The sequence below is a fragment of the Natator depressus genome, chromosome 1 (genome assembly GCF_965152275.1).
Source record: "Natator depressus isolate rNatDep1 chromosome 1, rNatDep2.hap1, whole genome shotgun sequence".
Lineage (NCBI taxonomy): Eukaryota > Metazoa > Chordata > Testudines > Cheloniidae > Natator > Natator depressus.
The window spans coordinates 218,670,862-218,692,858 of NC_134234.1; the positions used below are offsets into that span (position 1 = coordinate 218,670,862).

Sequence of the window (21,997 nt, forward strand, 5' to 3'; positions counted from 1 at the left end):
GGTTTTGAACTCCAAAGAATAAGCAGCTGTATTAACTGATTGTATACAATGTTGCTGTGCTATAGAAGTAGGTCAAGTAAGGTCTTTTATGAAAGTGTTTAACGTTCTTAACTTAATTATTATAAGAGGGATATACAAGCTGTGGTTATGAATTTATGTATTTGTGCATATAGAAAACTGTGCTTAAAAACTCCAGCTCTACCTCACAGCAGGTCAGTGAGTGATCAGACAGGGAAAAGTATCTCCCAAGCCAGGTATTTACACAAAATCGGACTCAAGTAACAATCCATAGCACAACCTAGGAAAAGTCAATGATGGGCCATTTAAGTTAATAGAAAGACATTGAGACAACTGGAGATTTCTCCACTTTGAATATCAATAGTGACTGAAGAAAAGAACCTGCAAACCCTCTTTAAATAGAAGGGGTTTGAAGTGAAAGGCATCCAGTAAATGAGGGAAAGTCCCTAGGCAGTAAATTATCCATGAAACACTGGATCTCTCCCCACCACCATCAGAGTTAGGTGTATACTGGGAAACTGTTCAAAGGCAATAGGTAACTTGTATTAGAAAAGTGATTTTATCTAATACAGAACTGTAAAGCTCAAGGTTGCGTCTTTATGTTTAGGTACTGTTTAACTTGTATATTTTTGCTCTCCCCTACAATTTTATCTTTGAAGCTGTGGCTTTTCTATTAAATAAACCTTTTGTCTATTTTTCCCCAAGCAGGTCTCTGTTGTGCAAACTGTGTGGCGTGCGTGTGCCAAAGTGAACTGGTATTTAAGGGGCTGACAAAACAGAAGGGAAAAGTCTGAGCCCTGGTCTACACTAGGACTTTAGGTCGAATTTAGCAGCTTTAAATCGATGTAAACCTGCACCTGTCCATACGATGAAGCCCTTTATTTCGAATTAAAGGGCGCTTAAAGTTGATTTCCTTACTCCACCCCTGACAAGTGGATTAGCGCTTAAATCGGCCTTGCCGGGTCGAATTTGGGGTACTGTGGACACAATTCGACGGTATTGGCCTCCGGGAGCTATCCCAGAGTGCTCCATTGTGACTGCTCTGGACAGCACTCTCAACTCAGGTGCACGATTGTTTGCTGTTGCTCTGACGCAGGGAGGGGCGACTGACGACACGGCTTACAGCGTTGGCTTACAGGGAACTAAAATCAACAAAGGGGGTGGCTTTACATCAAAGAGTATTTCAGGTAGGACTTCACGGAGGGTTCCAATAAGAAATGGTGCACTTAAGTTATTGTTCTTATTGGAACAAGGAGGTTAGTCTGGCCTCTGATTGATACATGGCTAGATTTACCTCGCTGCACCTTCTCTGTGAGTGACTGCAGTGTGACCTAGAGGAATGAGTCCCCTAGACGGGGAGCGGGGGTTTGCAAATGAGTACAAAACAAATCTGGTCTATTTCTTGTTTTGATACACTCCATCTATCTTTTACATCTTTGGCTGGCAGCAGACGGTGCAGAAGGACTGCATGCCATCCACATCTCACGGCTGCTCAGCAGAAGATGGTACAATAGGACTGCTAGCCATCCTCATCTCTTGCCTGCCTGGCAGAAGATGGTACAATACGACTGCTAGCAATCCGTATCGCCTGCCTGCTCACCATAAGATGGTTCAATAGGACTGACTGCAGGACTAAAGAGAATGACTTGATCAAGTCACTCCAAATTTAGTCCCTGCGCCCATGTCTGCCCAGGCGCTCCTGATCGACCTCACACAGGCGACCAGGAGCACCTCGGACATGACGATGACGGCTACCAGTCCTATTGCACCGTCTGCTGCCACAAGGCAATGGGTTGCTGCTGCTGTGTAGCAATGCAGTACCGCGTCTGCCAGCACCCAGGAGACATACGGTGACAGTGAGCTGAGCGGGTTCCATGCTTGCCGTGGTATGGCGTCTGCACAGGTCACTCAGGAAAAAAGGCGCGAAACGATTGTCTGCCCTTGCTTTCACGGAGAAAGGGAGGGAACGGGGGCCTGACGATATGTACCCAGAACCACCCGCGACAATGTTTTAGCCCCATCAGGCATTGGGATCTCAACCCAGAATTCCAATGGGCAGCAGAGACTGTGGGAACTGTGGGATAGCTACCCACAGTGCAACACTCCGGAAGTCGACTCTAGCCTCAGTACTGTGGAAGCACTCCGCCGAGTTAATGCACTTAATGCACTTAGAGCATTTTCTGTGGGGACACGCACACTCGAATACATAAAACCGATTTCTAAAAAACCGACTTCTATAAATTTGACCTAATTTTGTAGTGTAGACATACCCTGAGTGTCTGGTAGTTAAGAACTCAGGAAGGATGGATTTGGGGAGACTCAGAACTGGAAGGGCTGTTAGAGTCACCCTGCAATTGCAAGGAGTAACAAGGCTGGTGGAAGCCAGGGTGAGACTTTGTGCTTGTGGGTAGACTCTGGGTGTCAGGAATCTGAGCCACCATAGCATTAAGGCACCCAAGGTTACAAGGCAGGCAATGACACAGCTCCTTACTGGTCTGTACGATCCCCAGAAAATAAGCCACCCTTTATCCTGATGACATTGAGCATGAGTATGTGTGTATGTGTGTGTGTGTATATATATATATATATATATATATGCTAAAGTTAAGACTGAATTCCAGAGACTGGTTTGAACCCCAACAATATTCTTTTTCGTTTGCACGTTATTTTGTTAATAACTGTTATATCTATTTTTGCTATTAAACCATTTGTAGTTCAAGTAAAACTTTTCAGTGTCTCTGCATCTGCATTCCACGCATCCACACCTGGACTGGAAATCTAATATATCTTTATACAATCTTTCAAAGCTGCCTTATCCCTGATAGAATGGACCTTAAAACCTTCTGGAATAAGTGTGTGTGTGTGTGTGTGTGTGTATATTTACAAGCCCTTTACATCAAACAATGCATACCATGCATTTAGAGATTTGAGCCTGATTCAGATCACATTTACACTGATGTAAAGCAGGAATAACTCCACTAAAGTCAGTGGAGTTACACTATTGTAAAACGAGTGTGATTCAGAATCAAGTTCTTTGTCTGAAAGTGGGAAGACTTTTAGAGGTAGGACAATAAGCTAGAAATAGTTCTGATGACTTGAGGAAGGCCAAATGTCCATGTAGGGATAAATATGAATCCCATGATGCTGGAGGTGGGCCAATACAGCTGCCAGACACTTATTGAAAACCATGTGAGCCAAGGTACTGTGAGGCCAAATGAATGCTCAGAGTGGAAAATGAGAATTCCCATCCCGAAAACAAAGAGCCAAATCCTGGAGTCCTTACTCTGGCGAAACTCTCATTGACGTCAGTGGGAATTTTCCCTGAGAAAGGGCTCCATGGTTTGCCCCAAATATACAATAAAGAGCTATCCACTATATGCTATAGATAAGAATAAGAAATAACCTTTGTACAAATCAAAGGCACACAGATAATCGCCCTATTAGAGAGAAGTACAGAGGGAACAGAACTCTTCTTGAATTTCTCCTATCTTTGGGAAGAGATGTATTAAAAAATTGTATAAAGCACCCATCATAAACACATCTGGGATACTGAACAGAAATATATAAATTAAAACAGTCCCAGAACAACAGACCAGTGATACCATCAACTAAAAATGAGAAAGACAAAAATATAATTCCATAAAAAGAGGCAATAAGGAGGGAAAGTTAAAATGGTCAAGGAAATGCTGGGCATGAACTGAAAGGCCTTACACCAAAGCCTTGAATACAAGCAGGCAGAAAGTGTGACAGACACCTGTAGGGAAGGAGTTCCACAAATGGGAACTCTGAAGACCCAGCTGCCGCCCAAATGAAGATGGAAACTTGGAACAACGGGAAGAAAAACCCAGCTGCTCTGCACTGTGGGAAATTTCATTATTGCAAATGAAGGATGAGCCTCAAACACCTCTATTTCTTGGAATGCTGATGTGGAAATAAAACTTTGGGGCAAGATTCTCATTTTTGCTATGCCTTAATTTGTCAGTGGAATTTCAATCAACTACAAGGGCCTTTTACACTGCCAGGATGATTTAAAGGGACCATGAGAATAATGCCTATAGTCTTTCTAGTCCAGAGTTCTACTGCAATTAAATTTGATTTGCAGAAGAAACAAAACAAAACAACTTGAATAACAACCTCACGTTACATATCGCTAGCAGCATAAATGGAAGGGTAGAAAATAGAAGCCACTGTGGGAACAGGAAGGAACTACCCTACCAAACTCATTCCAAAGCAAACACTAATCTAAAGTGAAAGTCAAAACAAAATAAAGGGCTCATATATATATTATAGGACATTTTTAAAAGGGCTCTCAACGAGGCAGCCCATTTTGTACCTATATATATTTACAGCTTCAAATTATTGCATTTTTACTTCTAGTTTACCATTCGAGCAGTTGGATGCCTACATGCCATTGTCTGCTCCCACAACACTGCACCCATGGTTTTTTAGGGGTGTAAGTTGAGAGGCTGGTTTTTAAAACCATGGCCTTAAATTAGAACAGGGGTTCTCAATCCTTTCCTTTCTGAGGCCCCCTCAACATGCTATAAAAATGCCATGGCCCACCCGCACCACAACAATCGTTTTTCTCCATATAAAAGCTATGGCTGGCATTAAGGGGTAGGAAGCAGGGCAATTGCCCAGGGGCCCACGCCACAAGGGGCACCGTGACACTAAGTTGCTCAGGCTTCAGCCCCAGGTGCTGGAGCTCGGGACCCCAGGCTGCAGTCCTGCATGACGAGGCTTCAGCTTTCTGCCCTGGGCCCTAGTGAGTCTAACACCAGCCATTAGCGGCGGCCCCCTGAAACCAGCTCACGGCTCCCCAGGAGGCCCCAGATCCCTGGTTGAGAACCACTGAATTAGAAGATTCTGATGAGGGCATCCCATGAGGTAAAATGAAACATGCTGTTCATAAGTACTATCACTGCAGTGGACTGAACTACATGGGCAATTGGTAATAGGCTATAAAGCCTTTTATCTTTTGGTCATAAATTCAAATCCAGCACATGTCGATAGTCACAGGTTAGTAGCTGGAATCTTAGGTTTTGAAATGAACCACCTATAGGAGTCCTTAGAACATCCGATGAAGTGAGCTGTAGCTCATGAAAGCTTATGCTCAAATAAATTGGTTAGTCTCTAAGGTGCCACAAGTCCTCCTTTTCTTCTTAGAACTATGGTATGGAATATTTTGTTTCAAATTATTTCTACTGTAATTAAAGTTACCACTGATACAGGCAGGCTGAAGAACTCAACGGCCACTCTCTCACCCCTGCAGTAATTCCCTCAATGAATAGGGCAATCTTAGTGAATGCTACATTAATAGTCTATTACAAATATTATAGCACCTATCTTGCTAACCCTAAGTTATGAAAAGAAGGCTTTTTTACCTCTGGGGAGCTAGGAATCCCCATTCCCATTGTAATAAGACATTTGTTTCTTGTCCTGGCAGATCAGAAGAGATTCCATTTTTGACATGGGACATCATATGGAGAAAGGCTAATTACGAAATTTTTAGAAGTATCTAATATTTATTACATTATACTTTTCCCTCCTTCCAAGGTCTGTGCAGTTGGAATGCATGATCTTAAAGTAACCTGGCTTATCAGCTGAATGCATATCGAAAGCAGCAGTCCTAAGCTGGTAGGTAGGAAGTGGCCAGGGAAGCAGACTTGGATCCTGTGTGTGGCAGACTCAGCTGGTGTTGCTTCTCACAGGTCCCTGGGCTAGGAACCAGTGGAGAGGGTGGGCTAGGACCTCCTACTACACCCCACTTGAGAGTTAGGCCCCAAGGCGGGCTGAGACCATGACGCTTCCCGCCTAGGGGCAGGACTAGGTATCTCTACAGCCCCCTTTTTGGGGAAGACGACAAGGACACTGCCCCCAGCCCCCCCAAACACCTCATTACAATGGTCTATTAATGGACAATTCACAAAAAGCAAAAGTAGTGAAACTTGTCAAATGTATTGCTAGAAATTATTCATCTAGCTTGAAGATGGATAAATACAGAATACACACACTCTCTCACACACATACAGTTACCTGTGAATAAGGTGAGGTCATCCCAAACTCACGAGTAAAACCTTATCCTACACCACATCATCACATATTCTATTGAGGTGTGGTGCGGAATAAAGTTTTTATTGGCATGAATTTATGGTGACCTTACATTACTCATGTAATGCCATGTCCATGTGAGAAAGAGTCATGTATAGATCACTGCATTGTTGTTGTACAAAGAAAAAGAAAAGCACCAAGTGAAACTACATGAATAAAGTGGTTCCCCCCCCACACACACAAAACCAACATTAAACCAACATGTCTGTTTCATTTTATATGCAAAACTAGTGCTGTTAACATTGGCTGCCATTGATAGGGTGACCATATGTCCCGTTTTGGCTGGAGCAGTCCATTTTTTAACTCTTAAAAAGACCGTCCTGACTTTTTTTGGCAAAAACAGGCATTTGTCCCGATTGCTCCTGACAACTTGATCAGTTTGTCCCACTTTTGTTAAAAAAAAAAAAAAGTGGGGTGTGGAGGAGTGGGTGGGGGGCAAGCGGCAATGCTAGCCCCGCGCAGAGGGGGGGAGAGAAAGCTCGGGTGAGCAGCCCCCAGCGCTGTGTGGGAAGGGGAGCTCAGGCCCGCTCCCTGGCGGGGGAGCCTTGGGGGGGCTTGGACGAGCATCTTGGGTCAGCCCCGCACAGGGGCGGGGGAGGACTAGTCCCATGCAGTGTCCTATTTTCCCTTTGGGAAAGATGGTCACCCTAGCCATTGACTTAAATAACATCACAAACTATTATTTTCAGAGCACCAGAATCCAGTACCCTTACTCTTGTTGAGACGTATGTTACATTCAGGAATACTCCTATAGGTCTTAATGGGAGAAATCATAGAGAAATATACACCACTCTGGCAGTATAAAGGGGTCTTAAAGTGCATATAAATGCAAATTAGGCCAACTTTAAGACCCTTTTGTGTCTGAAAATAAAGGAGAATCAGGCCCATCATGAATAGACGTGGCAGCATCTGTCCCATTAGGAAAAAAACATTCTTAACCTATGTGCACTGGCCGATTTCAGTGTGGCTGACTTTTGGAATGTGGCCCAATGGAAGATCTGGGTGGGGCTCCAAGGGGGGCACTTCCACTCACTGCACAACTACGGTAATCATAGACCACATTTTACATTTTTTAAAAGTTCTAGTACCTACAGTTGCAAAGAAAAAATTTCAAACATGAACCACATGCACAGCAATGCTGTGTTGAATTTATGGCAGACAGAACCTGAAACAATATCTATAGAAGATGTGAACTCCTCCCATTCACCACAACGGGGTGGCTTCTTTTGTCAATGTTTATTTATTTTACCAATGGAAGTGAGGGGACATGAGCCTCTCTCTCCAAATCCCAGGAGACATGAGAACAAAAACTCATGGGGCTTTTGGCGAGGCAGAGATTATTTAAGTGCCTCTGAAACAAATGAATGCATGGAGCCCATTTGATCTCCACTTGCACTTAAATACTCATCTGAAGTAGCGGCACCCCAAAGAGTCAAGAATAACTAGAGGAGAACAAATCTATCCGTGGACTTTAGGCAAGTCACCCCATGGACAAGCCAAGAGCCAACCATGATGGAAAAGAAATAAGGAAAAGGAAAGGGGAGCAGGTTAGATGGTTGTAGCAGGAAGACAGCTAGTGTGGAGTTAGGAATTACTGCTGCACCAGCCAAGGGCGCTGGAACATTGTGCATAGTGGAGGTGCTGATAGCCATTGAACCAAACTGTAAATCCTGTATACTTCAAGCCAGGGGGTGCAGCAGCATCCCCAGCACCCCTAGTTCCAGCACCTATGGCACCAGCAGCCTCTGACACTTTTGCAGGACAGCAGCCCCAGAAACTAATTTGACATGGAAAAATGTTCAACCACATGTCTTTCCTGACTAATAAATGAGATATCACATTCCTTGGTTTCTCTAGTCTACAAGTGAAAACATGTTTAAAGTGTGCCTTTAAATTCAGTTTATAAAAGAAGCAACAGCTAGTATAAGATAGTTTTGCCTAAGGCCTGAATAAAAAGGTGTTTTTCAGATTTCCTTTCCCAACTACCCTAATAAAATCATGACCTCCTTAATTTAAGCATAACATGATTAAATGTAATATTAAAGGGCAAAGTGTCCAGTTGGAGCAACTTGTCTAGATGGCGTAGAGCAGGAATCAAGGTTGGATTCAGATTCATTACATAACTTTACTAATGGCTGCAGGAAGGGGTTAACAGCAAGATAACTATATGTGCAGATGTTTCACAGATGATAAATTGGGAGGAGTTGTGAACACTAAGAAAGATAGAAAAATAATAAAAGGGGACCTAGAGAAGTTAGAAACATGGGCAGAAAATAAAGTGAAATTCAGCATGGGAAAAATGTAAACTAATCCATCCGGGAAAAATAATTCAAAACAGTCAGTCACTTGAAGAGAGAAACCTTAGCAGCAGTGATATGGTAAGAGACAGATCACAGCCAGTGTATGGAATTGTGGCCTCACATCTCTCCTTGATGGCCACTGGTCCCCAGTGACAGTGCAGTAGATGAGTGACTGAGTTACTTTGGTGCCCCTTGTTCGCCTTGTGCATGGTTTTATGCCAAAAGAGGATACGTTTGTCGTATACTTCCTTTTCTAGTAGCAAACTCTCGACACCTGACCAAAAAAAAAAAAAAAAAGAATTCTGTCGCTACCTAAAATTTGCACAGTTGGGTGTTACTTGAAAACATCAAACGCAGCAAATTGTAAAAACCAGGCCAGAAAAGATTGAGTTAAGCCTCCATGCCAGAACAAAGAGAAAAGGAAAAAGAAATCTGTGAGCAGATCACTTATTTCCCAGGCTTCAAGCACCCGTCAAGCCTGCTTGTCGTTCATCAACCAATTCTCATCTGTCCTCGGTGTGGACTCTCTAACCACAGTCCATTTTGAGGGGGAAAGCTGAAGACTTTGAAGGAAAATCAAACATTCTAAACAAATTATAGAAGGGCAAGATGAGGAGAAACTCCTAGGTGGTGGGACAGAAAGTTCACAGAAGCAGTGCCAAGGAAAGGCAGGAACATTTATTTGCCATAAAGCGTAGGGTAGGATCTTAACTTTGAATTGTTACTACAAGTTTTGTTTTCAAGAAAGATAGTCAAATAGGTTCACTCCTCTGAGGAATCAGCCTGACTTAGACAAGGCAAAAACATATCGTTTGAGCTACAATCAGGGATCCATGTTTAGGCAATTCAGTTACTGTTGCATCTGCTGTGAATTCATCCCATTCTGCAGAATTATGCTCCTGATTCTAAGCTTCCATTTTTAAAAAGGATGTTTCCAGCCCACACATTGAAAATAACCTTAACTGGGACTGTTTGCATAGTAAGGTCTCTCTCGTCCCCAAAACCACAAAAGGAAGCAGAAGATATTGTGCTTTGGAAACTCTCATCCCTAGGCGGACATTTTCAAAGATTTGCGAAAGATTGTAGCCTTAATTCCCAGTATCTTTAAAAAGAGGCCTTCGGCTATCTCCCCACAAGTCACTTTGAAAATACAGGAACTATAGACCAACATGTATTTGTTTTACTTGTTCTCTGGCATGGCAAAATCCACCTTCATTTTGGAAACAAGTATACTTTTGCTGCATTAAAGACAGCCTCCATTAAATAGACAGCGCTGAAGGTACTTTGGAAGGTGAAAAATAACTCACTGATTTGCTAGGCTAAAGCATTCTTTGTTTTTCTTCCATGTTGAGTGAATTTCTATGATACCAGATTGTGGGGTTTAAGGAAAATTTGTTTCTCTAGCTTTGGATTGTCCTTCTCTAGCACTGTCCTCTTACTTGCTTTATTGATTATTACACAACACAGTTGAAAACTATCTGACAGGCCTGTACTAACTTGGATATTAAGGACACCTTTCAGAGTTACCTATGAGTTTCGGGCCAGATTTTGAAAGGTATTTAAACACTTACATTTCAGTGGGAGCTAGGCACCTAAATACCTTTAAAATACGCCCTTTCCTGTATTTATTTATCATTTTCAAGGTTTTTACTTCCTTTTTCAACATTACATTTTTTCAAGCCAATTATAAATAATTTTCATCCAGTGCCCAATACTATCTGTTATGTTTGTGGACTTTGGGTGTACAAACAGTAGAAATCTTCTGTAAATTTGTACAGTTGCCAGCTACAACTCAACATCCAGGCCTTGCAGAGACTTCTTTCTCAGGCTTTTATTGCCAAGATACTTAAAAAAAAAAAAAAAAAAAGGACTACATTTATCTCTGGTGTAACTCTAATGAAGTCAGAGATGTTGCACCACAGATTAATCTGGTGCAGTGTGTCTAAAGAAACATAATTTCACAGAAAATCAAAGGCTCAGTGAGGCAGAACAAAAATATACACTTCAATGTAAATCCTCACACTGTCTCTCTCAACTGTCAAGGCTTTTATGGCTGTTCTCCTGCCTGCCTCTAGTTTCATAACACATATCCCAGATCCACTGGAACTGACTTGTTTAGACTTCTTTTCCCTGGCTCCTTCTTAAAACACCGTGATCCCCAACCTTTCCTTGTTGACTTTCCATCTCAGTTTACTCCCTGATCCTGCATCCCCCTCTGCTGCTATCTCAGGCTTGACCTGATCTAAGCCTTGGTTTTCCCTAGTCTCTATCCCCTCTAATTCTTTGAGAGCTTCATCTGCATAATTAAGGACCACATTTGTGTGACATCAAGTCTGTTTTAATGGGACAGTTGACATGCAATTAAGCTCCTTTATAAAACTGATGTCTAAAGGCTCAACAGAAATGGTGCCATCTTCTGCATGTTCATCGAAAAATGCCAACAGCAGACAAGAGAGCTGTAAGAGAAGATGTCTGTAACCTAGACTGAGACACGTGTAGCATTTTGTCTTTATGACAAGTGAAAAGATGTGTTGCATTACAGACCGCAAAACTTTTCCACTTAAAGTTCTGCATATCTCCTTCCACTTAATGATTTCACAGTGCTTTGCAAATAATGAGTTAAGCCTGTGAGGTTTATGACATTATCTCCATTTTACAGCTGCAGAAACTGAGATTCAGGGAAGTTAAGTGGGTTGCTCAAGTCTGTAGCAGAGCCAGGAGCAGAGGTGTGCTGTCCTGGCTCTCAGTCTTGCGTTCTAACAAGTAGAAAAGTAATCCTCTCCCAGCCAGTTGTACGTCCTTCTGGTAGATATCAGACATACTGCACAGGACAAGCAGGAAGGAGTCTGTGGTCTGTGGATGTATATCTGGCCCAATACACAAAGCTGTACTTTCTGTCTCCCTTTATTATACTGGCATTGTAGCCTGAAGAGCACATGGAGTGTTCCAGACAAAGTAATTCCTTTTAGACTATCTGAGAGTCTAGCAGAAGTCAAATGATATCCTCCCATCCTCCAGTGAATAGTTCTTTGATGAGCTGACACAAAATATCATCCTACAATATAAAATGAGAGCACTGGGCTATCCACTAAGCATTGGCCACCTCCCCACTAACTCACGGCAGCTGAGCATAGTCTCTAGAACTATGCAAAAAAATTTGCTTCACTTTCAACATACTGAATATCAGCATTGTTTCAAGCTCAATGTGCATTTCCTAATCAATTATTGTTCCTTCAAAACACTTTTGGTGACTTTTTTTTAATTTGCGCTTTTTCTGGATATCCGTGAACGTCAAGAGGCTGCAAAAAAAAAAATGTATTTTGAGTTCAACCTGGGTTTGTGAGGACAGGCCTCATGAGCAAATCAAATTCATGTAAGTACACAAGTCCCACGGGTTCTAGTTCTGGAAAAACAATGAATCTGTGTGGATATTCAGAAAGCCCCTGAACCCGAACCTTGCAAAATGGCCTACAGATGGCCTACAGATGGAGGTGTTTTCAGCTGGATTCACAGCAACTGTAGGACAGACTCCACCTGAGAAAGCTTTGGCGTTCTCCATGGAATTGTCTGCCTTGAAACACAAGCCTTTGGTATCTAAAGTCCCTACACAGTCTTCTGTAACTGTCCATCATTCTGGGTTCCCATAGAGGCAACAGACTCCCCAAGTATCCCATAACCCTCTACCAGTGAATTTAGTTGGCATCCATACATTGCATGGTGAAATGTAGGATATCCATTAGTGCAGGGATGCTAAATCTGCCTATACACTCAAAAGCTCTGGTTTCTACAACATGTTTTACAGAATTATCATTTCAGCTGCCATTAGGCCAGAGCACCCTTCTGCCTTGTTTGAATGCCAGTATAAATTATACAGTCACTGATCAGTCCTGCAGGGTTTGGATGATTTCCTGTCCAATCTGAGTTCAACAATTCTGATGACCAAATGGACAAGATGGTGTCTTACTTGGTCACAAATATTAACACAGGATAGTTCCAGTTCAAGAATTACCAGTCAGATATTGAGCCATGTAGACAGCACACTGAAGTTGGGTGTGATACTTCTGAGCCTGAGCCTGCCTAAACTGGAGTTTCCTCTAAACCTGAGCCTGCTTAAGCCTGATGAGTCATCCCTGAGCCAGAGGATGTGATGAGGCAATTACCTGCTAGTCTTGTGATAGGCCCCACACTATTCAACCAGGGCGTAGCTAATTCACAGGGCATGACCCACTCAGGTGACCCAAGTCAGGCATATAGGCACCTAAGGGAAGCATCCTCTCCGCTCAGTTCAACATCACTAGCTAGATGGGAGCATTCCCGACAGCCTGCCCTTGCTCCTGCTTCTGCTCCAGTCTGCTCCTGCCTCAGCTGGCAGCCCAGCAAATCTGACGCTGGGCAGCTTAAACAACTTTCTCAAAAGACATAAGCAAAGCCACCAGGGCCAGCTTGGTTAGGGTAGCTGATATCAGAGTGTGTCCAGCAGTGAGACATGGGGATTTTGCTGAGTGGGAGAAGTTGTTTACCCTTCCTTTGACTGCTTCATCACTTGGTGTATGAATTGTTGCAGAGTCCACAGTGGTTGCTGCTTTATGAGATACTTTAGCAACTTTTCCATCACTATTTTCTTGGTCTTTCATACTTTCAGCTCCATCCCACAGAGTTTGGTATCCCACGACCTCAGGTACGATGTGCAACAAGTCAAGGTGGCCAAGGCTTGGGATCAGCCAGGTGGGGGAGGGAAAACTAACAAATTTGGGGTACAAAGCCTTGCAATTACAAACAGAGGCTTCTTGCTGGTTCTTCTGCCCCTCCTCCTGAAGGAGTCTGGCTCCCAGAACTACCCAAATTCAGAGACAGAGAATAACCTTAAAAGGCAGCTTCTTAATGGAAATTCTTTTAATGGAGCCACTTGTTTCCACTGAACCCAGCCACAGTCCACAACTCATGGCTTAGTTCACTGACAATCCCTGCAGAGTGCAACTACCTCTTGCAGATAAAGCAAAAATAAAAATCATGTAACTATTTTTAAATCCCAAAACAAGCAGCTCACATAGGCTGGATTTTAGCCAATGTCTTCCCTTATCCTTTTATCTGAAAATACTTAGAACTTGTACAACATCTTCAAAGTGCTTCACGCATATTAACTAATTAACTGGAGTGGGTGAACACTGAATGACAAATGCCAGGGAACTACACGTGTTGCATTGCTCTGTAATTTTGATCAATGTGCTCTCCACTTCTCTGACATTGGGTTCTGCCTGCCATTCAGCAGGTCTTTAGCCTTATGAGGCACCTCATGCCAAAGTCTGGCAGCTGACAGCCATGTGTGCCTGTGAGTGTTTAAACATAAAGTAGTTGCTCTCGCTGCTACATGCTAGTACACTTTAATCTCCAAAATCCTAACAGAAGTAAGTAGACTAAGAATGTAATTTATGAAGAAGAGAGAGAATCAGATACCTTGCAGTCATTCTTTTCCTTGTAGGACTTGTCATTCTTACCGTGGCTGACTTGCACTAAAGACTGATAAACCTTCTTACCAGTTGGATCTCATGTTTTAGAGCCAAAGGGTTAAATTCCCCTCTGGAGTAATGGCATTGATTTCAATCAAATTACACAAGGGCTGAATTTGGTCCACAGTAATCAAACAGTAAACTGTGAGGTTTTTAAAGTTTTGGCATTCAAAATATCAGGTTCAATCTCCAATCTAACAGGTGGATGAAAGAAAGCTCCAGTTGTGTCTTTTAATGTGAGATATTTTTGCTCTGCCATTTTAGAGGTAGCTGGAATAGAACAAAGGTGTGATACACCTCTCCCACCCCCTGATCCAGAAACATGTGGATGGGTAGTGGTAGCAGATTTGTAAGAGCTGCCCTGGTGTTCTTGGCAAGGTGTGAAAGGATGGTCTGAACATCCTTTTCACAAAGATGTAGAAAATGAGATCTTCTGGAGAAGAGTCAGTAGTTCTGTAATCTTCAGTCTGGGAAAGGTCCAGGAAACATGTAAGAGACTTTAAGGAACTCCTCAGATTATGATCCCTTCTTATTAGCATTGTCAGGTAAATCTCCTGCCTCCTTTGTTTTCATGCGGTTTGGGTTGTGAATCCATCTGGAGAATTAAAGGCCCAGAAATGCCTCCTTTGAGGATCAAAGCACCAATAATGCTGAATATCTCAGTGCAACTAGCAGTGACAAGTGTGACGACAATGCCAATGGCTGGAGCCATAGCTCCTGCACATCAATGCTCATATTGCTGGGACCTCCCATCAGGCTTGGGATTGAGAGGCTTCCTTAACTAGTCAAAGTGTGTGGTCCATGAAAAATCCATGTGGTGAAAGGCATTCATTAGACCATACAGATAATCATATTGTGCCTATGTCCTGGGCTTTGACCCAGTGTTTAATTGGTAATAAAAGAGGTGTCAGAATTCAAGCAATTAAGTGCTGGGGCTCGAGGAATTTTTTTACATTCATAACCGACACAGCAAGCCCAGAGGTGCTGGAGCTATGAACTGCCAAGCCCAGAGGTGCCGGGGCTCAGGCCTGGCAAGCCCTGGAACAAATTAAGCACTGCTTTGACCTAAGAAGAATGGAAAAAAGGAGAGTTGAGTGAGTGGAAGCCTCAGGAAGGTCCAACAGGTGTCGAGAACATTCTCAGGTATACACAATAGTGAGATGGTTACCCAATGGTGAGGTGTGCTCTTCTCCAAATGCAGGCCTTGACCTGTGCTTGTCGGAAAGAGTGTCACTTTGATGACCATGCTGGAACTGAGAGCTGGAGGGAATTTACACCAGGATTCAGAGGATTTTGAAACTTCCAGATAGCCCTCTGACTCTGATGCATAGGGAGCTTGCAAAGGCATTTTGATTGTATTGGAACTCTGCCATGGGGCTTATTCAGTGAGGCCTGCACTGAAACAGAAAACTCCAGTGTACAGTCCCAAGTATCAGCAAGAAACTTCACTCAGTTCTGCCACTTTCCAGGACTTCATCCTCAAGGCCTACTAGGGTAAGTCAATCCGAATTACAGGCTGTTTTGAAAGATGCTAACTAAAGCATGATGTGCTCTCCATAAGCCATGATGACTTGAGGCAACATCTGCAAGCAGAATTTGCATTCAGAAACACTGTGGTTCATCGCAAACAATAATTGTGATCGTCCGTGACTTTCTAGTCAACTCAGGGCACTGCTTGAAGCCTGATGGGTTGAATCTGAGACATTCTGGAGACGGAATGCACGCATACACACAAAGAAATAAAGTAAAAAACTGCAAGGACAAAGGCTGATGTGGTGTGCTGAAGTCTCAACACATATTGTTATGGACACTAATATGTGATTAGAAAGAAAAGCAGGCTCCACTGCTTTTTCCCTCCACTAGAGATATTGTACTGCAGCAAGGGACAATTTGTATCTATGAGAAAGCAGCAGCATATTGACAGAAGCTGAAGTCATTGAAGAGACTCTTCTCTGTGTTTTGTTGTTGTTGTTTTGTCCTTGGAATTAAACCAGGTAACTACAAAAAAAAATCAATTATTTTGTAACATACCCTGTGATGGGGCTTACCAACCCCTCACTAATTCTTGGGGAGTGATGGAACAGTACTGGGCCAAGAAGGCCCCACCCTCAGCAGCTGCAGAGCATGCTTCAAATGGAGAGCCTGCTTAAAAAGGGACTCTGCCAATCAAGCAGGGGGAGAATGAAGAGGTTGTCTGCCGGAAGGAAGCCAGTTAGTAGCTTTTGAGACAGAGGAATCTGCAGGGTAAGGGACCTGACCCCTTTTTCTTTCCCTTTCTCCCTGACAAGGGGGAATAAATGGACACGGAGAAGGAAGATGGGAAGGCTCTACTGATTATTTGAATTATTGAAACTGTTTGAGCAGCTCTCTGCACTTGGAGGGAAGCAGAGTGCCATGATCATACCCCAAAGGGAGGAGACAACAGGGGAGGTAGGAAGTGATCCAGGGAAGTTGGTCTGGGGGATGAGCTAAAGGCGACTGAGACACTCCTCACTCTTTCCTCCTTGGACTCTGGTTTGCGACCTGGTGAAGAGGGAGGGCCTGGGTCCCCCTACCCTTCCGTTTGTCTGACCAGGAGAACCCAGGGATTGCTGAGGAGTGACAGACTATAACTCAGCAGCCAGGCCCTCAGATTATCTGGCAAGGCCATCCCAGGACTTTAGGGAGTGTTGAGTTGTGGCTGCCCACTAGGCCTGCTAAACCCTAAGTGAAGCCCACAGCATACCCCAACAAAAAGGAAGCAGGGATTGCCAGAAAGATTCTTCAAACCAAGGAAAGAATCAAAGAGGACATTTCATCAAAATGAGCACTGCAGCTGCAGAAGGCAACACTACAATAGAGCTGGTCAAAAAATGAGTGTCAAAATTAGCTTTGTGACCAAACAAACATTTTTGTGGACAGCATCTACGGTCTTTGAAGAATTTCAGTTTTTCATCAGAAAACCAAAAATGTCTGTTCAACATTAATCTGTGTCCCCTACATCTGCTACAGTGCCTCATGGGAGTTGTAGTTTGGATACTACCTGCCCCCGTTTTCCTTTATGGGCTGGGCTCTGCAGTTGGACTACATCTCTTATGAGGTACCATTATCATATCAGGCACCATGCTAGTTAAACCAGAGGGGAGACTGCAATGTATTATGGAAGATACTGTCCAATCAGGTAGTTTGGGCAGTTTTGGGCTAAAAAATTTCAGTTTTCACCTGCAATGCATAAAAACAAAAAACAAAATGGTCCATTCAAAATTTTGACAAAACTGAATATTTTTTCATTTGCATAAACATTTTCTGGGGCGGGGTGACAGATTTCCAACCAGCTCTATTCTTCACATGCAGTATTTGGTGTAGAAACCAAATTCAGGGCTGTGGTGGATACATGCCCTACTGCCTCAGCAGTAAATGTCACCAGTCCAACAGCTCAGCACTTTCAGCTCAGGATTTTCCATCCCTGGTTTCAATCAGGGAGTCCAGACCAAGATGCAGAGATTAGTTACGCTACTCTGATATGTTACAATCCTCTACACTCAGCATTTGTGTTAGCCATAATAAAGCAGCAACGGAATGAAATATACTAAAAGGAGGGATCTGTCATCATTCTACCATTAGACACCATATAAATGAATATGGAAATTTTAAATTAAGAATGAACTGCTGTTAATCTTATGATACAATCTTCTTCTGCCTTAATTATTAAAAATAAACCTGAACACAGTAATTAACATGCAATGATTTCTTTAAAGATATCTTGATACTCAAAATAAGATAATTTACAATCATTTTGAAAAAAACCACAACCCAGAGATAACTTGAATTGTGCCTCCATGCATTATGTATATATTAAGAAACCACCTATCTAATCACTACTGTACATTTTCAGGATTGCAATGGTAAATATGTAGAAAGAAAACTTACTTCTTCCTCCTCTAAGCCAGTGAGATCCCAGAAGTAACCTAGTCTCATCTGTAAACGCTTCCATTGTTCAAGAAACATGGTAGCTTCAACAACAAAAACAACAACAGAACACAGTTAGATTTTAAACTATAAACTCAATGTATTATTAATAACAATTAATTATTATTATTATGTACTCTTTGCATTTCAGTATTATCTACAGGCCCAAGTTCTGTGAGGGACCTAATGTGCTAGGTGCTGTACAAACAGAGCAAGAGATAGTTCCTATCCGAAAGAGCTTGTAATTTCATAGGCTGTGGCTACACTTGCACTTTACAGTGCTGCAACTTTCTCGCTCAGGGGTGTGAAAAAACACCCCCCTGAGCACAGCAAGTTACAGCGCTGCAAAGCGCCAGTGTAGACAGTGCCCCAGTGCTCGGAGCTAATCCCCTCGTGGAGGTGGAGTACCAGGAGCACTGGGAGAGCTCTCTCCCAGTGCTGGCGTGTGACCACACTCGCACTTCAAAGCGCTGCCGCGGGAGCGCTTTGAAGTTTCGAGCGTAGCCATGCCCTTAGCGTTTAAGGCAAGAAGGCCTCACCAGATCATCTAGTCTGACCTCCTGTTTATCACAGGACACCAACACCACCCAGCACCTGCACACGAAGCCCAACAACTGAAATTAGCCCAATCTAAATAGATAACAGACTACAGGTCGGAGAAAGAAAGTATTAGTCTGATTTTGCTGATTGGGAACAGAGTTTAAGGAGCTTGCACAAAGGCACTAAGGAATTCTATGTCGGAACCAGGAGCTGAATCCAGATCTGCTTTTCCCACAAGACCATCTCTCTCAATGTACCTTGTGCCATTCTACAGTTTATGGACTCAAAATATAGGGAGACAAACTCCAAATCTGAATACTCAGCCACAACTTCCCAGATAAAAGATTTGTAACTATTCCCAATTAATCAGAAATAGAGGACAAAGTTAGAAATAGGCTACTTCTGAAAAAACCCTAAGTACCTATTGGTAACTGGAAAACTTCAGCAATCCTCATGGGACACACCATATGGGTACTGAGGATGTCTTTTATCCTGGTATGCCTAACAGTGTTATAGTTGAGCATTTTTGATCCATTTAACCCAGCCATGTGAGGTGTTAGTTTCAGAGGGTATGTCTACACTGCACCCGTGGCTGGCCAATGGCAGCTGACTTGGACTCATGGGGCTTGGGCTGTTTAACTGCAGTGTAATCATTCAGGCTCAGGCTGGAGCTCAGACTCTGGGTCCCTCCCTCCATCACAATTTTACAGCTCCACAGCCCAAGCCCTGTGAGCCCAAGTCAGTTGACACAGGCCAGCTGCGGGTGTATCACTGCAGTGTCGTCATACCCAGAGTGATTTTCCCATAAGTGGTAGGACACAAATTCCACCTCCTGCCTTTCTTTCCCTTTTCCTTGACACTAGGTGGCATATGCTGTGGTGCTTCCACTCTTCTCATGTTTAGACTCTTCTGCCCTTCTTCCCATAATTGTTGCTTCTTCTTGACAGCCTGGTTTTTTGTTGCTTTTGATTGTATGTTGTGTAGTCATGTCCATCTGTGCAAAGTGGGTGTGCAAACATTATTGAATCAGAGTAGTACTTTACTCCCACTATGCAGAGGCAACGCATGGGGGGGTGTCACGTTGGGTCAGATCCCCCCAGATTTCTCGAGCCACCTATCACCAGGATGTCCATCAGTGAGGAAACAGTGGCCCCCTCTGGCGGCGGCACTCACTGTTTGGCTGCGCAGCTTGGGAAGGGAGGAAGCAGCAGGGGGCTGGCTGCACGCTGAGCTCCCACCCCCGCTACATGGGACTGCTTCTCCTTCCCTGCTGCTGGAGTCCCAGCGCTTCTCACTGCCTGCTTTGCAGACCTCCCACTGAGGTGAGCCAGTGGGGCATCTTCGAGATCGGGAAGAGGAGCTGCGACACAGTGTTCAGCACCAGGCAGCTCAAGTGGAGCCCCATTCAGCCCAAGAGTCCTGGGCGGTGAGTGCGGGGAGCAGGCTGTGGGAGGGGGAGAGTGGGAAATGAGATGTAGACCCTGCTGTGGCCTCCGATGTGCCTATCAAGGAGAAGGTGATTTGGGGGTGTCATATTCCCCCGTCCAAGAAAAAGGGACTGATAATTCTCCGACTTCTTGTTATCTGAGACAATCCAGCCCAAGCACCATCCCACCCTGGTGCCACCCTGATGGCACATGGTGAACTGTGCATCCCAACTGTGTTGGGACTTCTGTTGGTCTTGTTTTGAACACTTGCTAAATTGATTGAGGATAGTTCAGGCAGGGAGGGATGCCTGAAACTTCTGAGAGGCTTGGCAGCCACAGGGCAGCGAGCAGCAGGAGGGGGAGGAGGTAGATGATAGTGTATGTTGTCTACACACATATCAAGTTTCAGGGGGTGCAGGCAGAGGCAACACTTGGGGCAGTCATGTGCCCCCACAGAACCTTTGAATTGTGCCAAGGTTACATGTTGCCTCTGTCACTATGCATTCACCCTGCACAGATGTAGATAATTGTACAAGGTGCAAAGCAATGGGGAATTAGATCCAGATTCTTTTGACAGCGGTCACCTTTGGTGTGAGTGCCAAAGCAAGGTAAAACTGGGAAGCGTTCTGGTGCCCATGACGAACCACATAACTTCAGACTGCATAGATGAGCTGACTGAATATAGATGAGCTGATTGAATTTTAATCTGACCTTACACTGGGCTCACCCAGACTTTTAGTGATGGGTGACTTCAGTGTCTAACCAGACAATAGAACTTCAGAGTTGGCTCAAGATCTCATTGCTGCCAAGCCAAGCATGGGAGTTTCTAAGTCAAAATGTTCTGTCTGACAGATCTTGTGAAATATGGGGAGGAAGGAAGAAATCTTTTCTTCACAGCTGTTTCCCTTCAATGAATTTCATCGCTGAAGAGATAATTCAGCCTGATGCCAGAATTATTCTGTCTATTAACAAATACTGATACAGGGAGTTGCACTATAGTCAAACAAATATAAAAAGTACACATCTGACAGATGGAATGGTCATAAAACCAGAGTAAAAAGTGTGCTCTAGAGCCAGATTTTCAAGAACTCAGAGCAAAATTTTCAAATGTGCAACATTCGCAGTTAAGGCCAGATTTTTCAAAATATCTCAGCTCCCATTTAGGCACTGAAATGAGTGGCCAGATTTTCATAAGTCTGGTACCCAAAGTACTGAGCTGTTTTGAAAATCTGGCCCGGATTGTGGATGTTCTGCTCTTTTGAAAAATCTGACCTATAGGGGACAGTGCATATCATATTCTCTGCATAAGTCCTCTCACCTTATAGGAATCTAAAAGTCACTGCAGGCTGCTCTTGAAGAACTGGCAGACAATAGAGAACATTTTAAACATGTGACTGATTGTACACATAACTTAAGCCCAGATATTCAAATAATTGTTATTTTTACTCATCCCTTATGGAGAACACAGTGCAAATAAAAATAATGTTTAACATGTTCTCGGGGTTTAAAGGACTTTCTGGAATAACTATAGAAAAAAACCCACAATGATTTTGTAGGTGAATGTGTGCCTTTGTTCCCTGTTTAGCTCAAGGGAATGAAAATGGTAGCATTTACCTACTTTAATTGGTTGGGCTAGATACACCAATGGTGTAAATTAGAATAATGTAAATTGCTGAAGTGCTGCCTGTTTTACACCAGCTGAAAAATTCTTCAATTGTTCGACTCTCCTTCTTCCTCTGAAATTGCTTAACTGCGAGCGGAAACTTGACATCTCAGAACATCAATGGCTATAAGCACAATTAGCCAGGCGTGATGTTCTTTTTTGGTGTAAATTCTCAATGAATACGGGGCATTGATAAATGGAGTTGCTGAGTTCAGGAAGATATTTAATGAGGTGTCCCATCAAGTAACTGGAGCGTGCTTCCTTTCATGATATTAACCGTAACAAATCTCTCCACCTTTCCCAAGAAGGGAGAAGGCTGAAAGGATAAAAGGTGGATTCTTCTGCACAGCCCTCACCATGAAAAGAAGCCAGCTCAGCAGAGCATAAATACTATATTGTTCCCTTTTTAAGCATAGTAGTAGTGAGTAATAATGCATGACAGTTTCCCCATCACTACATCTTACAAAAAGTGATTCAAGCAAT

The 21,997-nt window shown here is 43.3% G+C and overlaps 1 protein-coding gene across 1 annotated transcript in view; it reads right to left on the reverse strand.

Annotated features, from left to right (window-relative positions):
* The window catches only part of ANO2 (anoctamin 2), a 265,370-nt gene that overhangs the window by 126,236 nt on the left and 117,137 nt on the right, over nt 1-21,997 (reverse strand). The window contains exon 12 of the mRNA XM_074935844.1: nt 17,846-17,928. Coding sequence (XP_074791945.1) covers nt 17,846-17,928 — 83 coding nt within the window. The remainder of the gene's footprint in view (nt 1-17,845; nt 17,929-21,997) is intronic.